General features: G+C 29.3%; 1 protein-coding gene across 2 annotated transcripts in view; it reads right to left on the bottom strand.

Moving 5' to 3' along the window:
• The window catches only part of LOC106457915 (RNA-binding protein 39-like), a 74,320-nt gene that overhangs the window by 41,577 nt on the left and 25,475 nt on the right, over positions 1 to 7,268 (bottom strand). Inside the window, exons 3-4 of one of the 2 annotated variants that reach the window (XM_013917362.2) lie at positions 5,922 to 5,974; positions 1,771 to 2,040 (exon numbers count right to left, since the gene is read on the bottom strand). In XM_013917362.2, coding sequence (XP_013772816.1) covers positions 1,771 to 2,040; positions 5,922 to 5,974 — 323 coding nt within the window. The remainder of the gene's footprint in view (positions 1 to 1,770; positions 2,041 to 5,921; positions 5,975 to 7,268) is intronic. The other variant, XM_022383993.1, reaches the window with a different exon arrangement.

Genomic DNA, 7,268 nt, shown 5'->3' with positions numbered 1-7,268 from the left:
CTCTCTCTCTCTCTCTCTCTCTCTCTATATATATATATATAATATATGACATGTGAATAACCAATCGAAAGCTCAGAATGTCCCCCTATTGGCTTTTTCAGGAATTTTCATGTTTTATGACATCACCTTGTTCTTTCAATACAAATCTTCAAGGGGATAAGTTAAGTATTTAGTCTGCTCATAATTTCATATTTTTTAAGACCCAAATACAGCTTAATTGTTAAGCTTGATAAATTATAGTGAAATTCTATGGTATTGATATAACAATTTACGAATTTTTAGTTATTTCAAATGTACATATAAAACCTAAAAAAAAAAATATGTTTCACATCCTCCATGTGCAAAATTTTATAAGGCTTAGCAACCTATGACAATCAGCAAACAAGTACACAGGATGTAACTAGAAGATATAATTGTTTACTTTACTATTTTATTTACTTATTTTATTTATTATAATGTATATACATATATTATGTATAATAATTGAAATGTGACTGAATTTTACAAAATACTAGTCCAATAATTAAAACACTGCCAAAACAGGTCAATTGGTAAAGACTAAAGGTCAGTTTTATATTACTGGATAATAAAATGAGTGCACGTGTGTCACGTCATTGTATCTTCTGTATTGTTAGCCAGGCATGGTCGAGAGGTCAATATAATAAAAATAATAAATATATATAAATGTATAATGTTATGAGATTTAAGTTATTTAGTCTAAACATTTATGTTTTCATGATATAATCTGTAGTCATTCTAGAACGAAAAAGGCATAATTTATATTTATTTCCTAATTTTATTTGGTGGTTATGAGATCGGTTAAATCGACCCAACCAATACAGAGATTTGTTAGTGAAAATAACAGATAAAATAAAAAGTTTTTTTATTAAGAAACATTTGATAACTATTTGGACATTATAAAGATTTAGTATGTGAAATTTGAAAATTTTTTGATGTATGAAAGTATTTTTGATCTTAAAATAAAAAATACTTTGCATGTTGGATAGGCAAAATGTGAAAATAGAAAAGGCATAAGAAAAACATTGCTTAACAGACCTTAAGACTTAATAAAAAAAATCTTATGTTTTGCATATGAAAGCCTTGTAATGTTTACTGATAATCTGCCATATTTCGTGAACATATGCTTTCTAATTAAGAAATTATAGGATGAAACGTATAACAAGTAAGTACAAAATGGTTACAAGGTCGGTCTCAGGGACAGAGCTCGTGCTGAAAGAGTTAAGTAGCCAGTCACATGCAAAAGTTCTGTAACTTATAATAAATTTTCTAGTGTTTATGATACATACAAAAAGACAACCAAAAATAATAATAAAACCTTTCTGGTACAAAAATGTTGTATAAAATCAATAAATACTAAAAATTAACAATTCAAACTTCAAGATAATTTCAGGTAATATAAAAATACCTGGCTAAGGTTTAAAACAATTATCAGTGATGATAATAATCTGTTTTTTAATATCTTTTTTCTAGAATGGAAGTCACAAACTTATTTCAAAGTTATTCTTTAAATTCAGTATGAAACCATTTATATATTTTAATAATCTGAAAAAAAACAAAATGAACATAATTACCAAAGATAATGCTTGTTGAACCTAGGAGGAAATAACTTTTTTTTAAATATTTTTTCATTTCAAGTCTTATACCTTCTTATAATAACAAAGACATCTTCAGATAAACTAGTTGTTGAAAGATCCTTTAAACTAGAAATGCGAAATAACACTAACTACATTTAAGTAAGTAACTATGTACCTGCTCCTTCTCTGCTCCCTATCATGGCTTCTACTATGGCATCTATAATGCCAATTGCGACTACGAGATCTACTTTGTCTTTCTTTGCTGCTGCTTCTACGAGAGCGATTTTCTCTGCTCCTACTATCATGATTACTTTTTCCTCTGCTCCTACTTCTATGACTTCTTCTACTGCTTTGGCTTATACTCCTACGACTTCTTCTACTACTTCGGCTGTGGCTCCTGCTTTTTTGACTTCTCTTGCTACTCTTGCTCCTACTACGATGATGTCTTAAAAATTTATAAATGAAGATTAAAAGAACATTCTAAATAAATTCTGTTTTGATCTATGATAAAATTAAAAAGATTCGTGAAACCTGATTTGTTTTTTCAGCATAAATTAACTATTCATTACAAACACTAAAAAGGTTCAAAAATTAAATTTATTAAGTGTGTATTTTATTTTTGGCTCATTTCATCTAGTTTTCAACTGAAAGATAAAAAATGCATATATTACAGAAAATGACAGTTGTCCATGTATCTTAGATGGGGAGACTGATAACTGTAAAACTTTAGCAATTAATTTATGAATTACCAGACAGTCATGCATAATAGTGAGAGACTTCCAATAATCAAAGTACATGGAAACAAGAACAGTCTATGATAAGTAACCTTATCTCTTGGTAATAACTGCTTTCACAAATAGCAAACCTCTACTGATGTGTGAAACTGTGTTGTCATAACTGCTACAGAACAGTTGTTAGCTGCATATGCATGTGTGTGTGAAAAATGACTGAAATACACTCTAGATATTTGCATCAGTTTATTTGTAGCACACACACACACTAGCAGAATTATTAACTTAATTTTAGTTTTGGAAAGAGCAAGATAAAAAAAATTATCATTATCAAAATTTTGTGAAACATTTTGCATTTCATTCCTTGCCTTCACATTCAAATTTTAGTTTTTCAAAGAAAACATGATTCTATACCTTTAACTGCAGAGCAAGCATCAATGCTAATGTATCAAATTTAAAGAACATTCTCAGGCTTACATAATTGTTAAAATTCGGGTATTAACTACATCCTAGTAAAACATTCTGTATGGTGAGAACAGTTAATTTTTTAATGTGTACAGTGAATGCATGAAAATCAAATAATAGATAATATTTACAAATTATGTATACACATTTTAAAATTTTTAAAGCAAATTAACCCTTTCCTGACGGGTTCAGTATAACATGTACGAGTTAAGTATTTATACTATAACTTGTAATGTAGTAAGTGAATCTTCACAAAATTTGGTAGACTTTCAGTAAAGATTACAAGTTTTTCGTACACAAAAAATCAGATTTTTTAAGGAAGTATTTTTATTACAGATTTGTTTGTGAAAATATCGAGTTTGTTTCGTACCAGTCCAAGTGCACAGTGATTTTCATGTTATAACTAAAAAGCTATTGTTTGTCCCAAAAATCTCAAATATTATTTGTGTAATTTCCATAGCCTTCTAAATACATTTGAAACGTTTTTTTTCAGTAAAACTTTATATTTTTTCCGTTATTTTGTCTACCCTAGCTCTATGGGGTCTGTCAATCTGACTGGCCTCGTAACCACCATAAAATATGAGGAAATAAATTTAAATTATGCTTTTTTCATTCTAGAATAACTACAGATTGTAACACAAATGTTTAGTCTCAATAGCTTAAATCTCATAACATTATACATTTATATATATTTATTATTCTTATTATACTGACCTTTCAGCCATGCCTGGCTAACAAAACAGAAGTTACAATGATGCAGCACACGTGAACTCGTGATACTGTATCCAATAATAAAAAACTGGGCTTTACAAGGTGACCTGTCTTGGCTGTGTTGTAGTGGATTAGTATTTTGAAAAATAGTGTCACATTTCTATTATTATACATTATATATGTATATACATTAATATTACTTACAAATAATTTCTTATATTTATTTTTCTTAAAACGTAGAACAGTAAATAAAGTAAATAAAGCAAACAATTATCTTTTCTAGTTACGACTTTTGTACTCATTTGCTGCTTATTGTAGGTTGCTAAGCCTTATGATATTTCTCACATGAAGAATGTGAAAAGAATATTTTTTTAGGTTTTATATGTACATTTTAAATAACCAAAAAAATCATAAGTTACTATATCAATACCATAGAATTCCACTATAATTTATCAAGCATAGTAACTAAGCTGTATTTGGGGCTAAAAAATATGAAATTTTGAGCTCGCTAAAGACTTACCTTATCAACTGAGATCTTGTGTGAAAAGAACAAGATTAACACAATAACACGTCAAAATGGCAGAGAAAACCACTAGGAGGAAATCCTGAGCTTTTGATTGGTTATTTATGTCATATATAGAAGTAAGTGTATATAAGGGAGCATTTCCAAAAATGGAAAGAGATGGGCAGGGGGCCACTGTGTTTGATTCAGTACATAAGCAATATATTAGCAAATAGAAAATATAAGAGGTTCTTATATATTCTAGCTTGTCAATATCAGTGTTTTGAGTTCCTAATTCGTATAAAACTGTAGATTTTGTATTTTGACATCTAATTTGAACTAGTGCTGCATTCAACATACCACGCAACACACAAAAATCGATGTTTTTTTTATATTTACTTTTAAATTATGAAATTGAGTAAGGTATAATACTAAAATTTCAATTATAATCTACAGTTTGATACCAAACTTATTAACACAAGTTGATGAAATAGTAGTTTAATAAAATTTTGTATGCTATTCAACAAATGTGATTACATGGCCTTTCACCTGTGATCTAGTCTAGAAATGGTTAAAGTGACAATGTGACACACAACAAAAAAAAAAAAAAAAATCGATGTTTAGGTGTGTTTTTTTTAATATTTACTTTTATATTGAGAAATTAATTAACGTATAATACTAAAATTTGAATTATAATCTACAATTTGATACAATACTTATTGACATAAATTCATAAAATAGTAGTTCAATAACATTTTGAATGCAAGTCAACAAACACAATCACATGGCCTTTGACACGTGACCTATCATGATTGTGTTAAATTTGAAGTCAGACTATTCTTGGTATGGCATGGCCAGATGGTTAGGGTGCTTGAATTGCAATATGATGGTTGCGGGTTCAAATCCCTGTCCCACCAAACATACTCGCCCTTTCAGCCATGGGGGCATTATAATGTGATGGTCAATCCTATTATTTGTTGGTAAAAGCCCAAGAGTTGGCTGTAGGTGGTGATGACTAGCTGCCTTTGCTCTAGTCTTTCACTGTTAAATTAGTGACAGCTAGCACAGATAGCCCTCATGTAGCTTTGCACAACATTCAAAAACAAATAAACAGACTATTCTTAACTTTTCATTAGACAGACTAAAACACTTAAATTCTAGTAAGAATAGTAAATTACTTGGCGAGATCCAAATGAGCATTATTTTAAGCTTTCTTTGTTCACATACAATGAAATTTGTGTCTTGCATTTATTGCAAAAGTACTCAGTTTATCTGCCACTATCTCTAATTTCTATCTACTGACCAGAGGGTAGTAAGCCAGTCAGCAGCACCTACACCATTCACATCACATCTTATAATGCACCCACAGCTTGATAAGCAGAGAAAATTTTGTGGTATGACATACATTTGAACCCAGCCTGCCAGCTCCAAAATCCAAAGTTTTACTACAGAGCCAACCCTTTCTCCCACATATGATGGAATATTCCTGTACTTCATTGCTAATATTTATAACATTTATGGTACAAGAAAATGCTTTATATATAACATTTCAAACAAACCAATGGGAGATTATTTTTAATTATTACAGATTTGCAAAAGTCTAGTCTCGCATAAGTAATGCCTATGGATACTAATGAAAAGTGTCCAATGTAGATTGCATAATTTATCCTCACAAATGAACTGGCATTTCAAAACACTTAACCATTTATTTGTGCATTTTGCACATATCAGGCTTCTGGTCAAAGAAAGGCATTCATATTCAGTTTGACAAGACCATAAAGGTTAAAAAAATTTTATAGGAACAAATTATGTTTTTATTGCAATAAACAAACTTTCATTCTTATTTTTTTGTTTCTTAATAATACCAGCATAACAAATATGCATAGCACAAATACCATCATAATCATTCATACAAACCTTTTGTTTTCTTTATCAGACACTGAGCATTCTGATGATGTGCCACACTGAACCTACATAAAAAATATATTATTAAATTAAAAATAAACATAAATATGGTTCATATAAAAAGCTTTGAACTAATTCTAGAAATTCGTTTTGATAAAATTCCAAAATCTGCTGAAATAAAATATCTTCAATTTAAATACTCACACAGAAGTTCAAGAATTACTCCTCCCATGTAACATTTGTCAGTTTGTTTAATAGAAAATACTACACAGATTTATCATCATGAAAAGGCTGTATGCTGATCATGATAAAACTTTAAAAATTAAGACTGATAAAAAAAACTGTTTCAGATTGCTATTTGTACCTTTTAGCAAAATAAACTTAAACACACACACATGCAGACACTCCAAATTACAACTTTGGCAGGTAGCATGGTATAGATGCCAGCTGTAAGAAACTATTTTCAGTGTAAAAGAATCGTAAGTTATAAAAAGAGTACATGTGTGATTACTCCTCCAATCCTTTCATCTAACGAATATTTATCATATCTATTTAACAAAACAGCAGAGCAATCAAGCTGTTTTATTATTTTTTTACATATATAATTAATTTGTGAAAAAATTTCAGGCATTATTGTATTAACCCTATTGCCCCGGGTATCCTTTCCTGTGCATGACACAAGGTTTTAGTGACTTACATTCAAAATTTTATTGTATTACTTTTTGTTTATGTTATACCAATTAGAATAGCATAAAATCTTAACTTATAATCCATATTTTAATAGTATACAAGTTTTAAGTTCTTAATTATACAAGGGAATATTTAAAAAAATCCTTAATTTCCACTAGTGTGACCTTCATGACACATTTTGTCTTAGCATGTTATCATCCATATTTTATCCATCACCCCTCGAAAATGTACAAAATTAAACATAAATTACTCTCTATTAAATCATTATTGCTCAGACAAACCATAATTTTTATAGTCTTCAATTTTATTTGGTTAGATAGCTGTTGAAAAGAAAATCAGACCCCTCCTGCCACACCCACCTGGCACATACTCTTTCACAATTCGTTGATAGTTTTGTCTTACATTTCAATATACATTACCTATAACCAATAGAAACTCAAGGTTTTCATCTATTAAATGATGTATTGTATAACATTGTATTCTAGAATATCATCAATTTCACTAACAGTACAAGATTAATTCCCATGGGAAAGTTAAGGACTAGCTTGGATGAATTTGTAACAGCTCTTGTTGCATAGTGAGAAAGCCAGGAAAATTTTGAGAAGTGAATAAGTCTACTTTTTGCATGTTATTAGTCTAAATTCTTTGGTGCATTATTTAATTAAATAA

Source organism: Limulus polyphemus, unplaced genomic scaffold (genome assembly GCF_000517525.1).
Source record: "Limulus polyphemus unplaced genomic scaffold, Limulus_polyphemus-2.1.2 Scaffold391, whole genome shotgun sequence".
In the NCBI taxonomy this organism is placed as follows: Eukaryota; Metazoa; Arthropoda; class Merostomata; order Xiphosura; family Limulidae; genus Limulus; species Limulus polyphemus.
The sequence above is the reverse complement of the archived record's forward strand: the minus strand, read 5'-3'. Positions and strand labels throughout refer to the sequence as shown.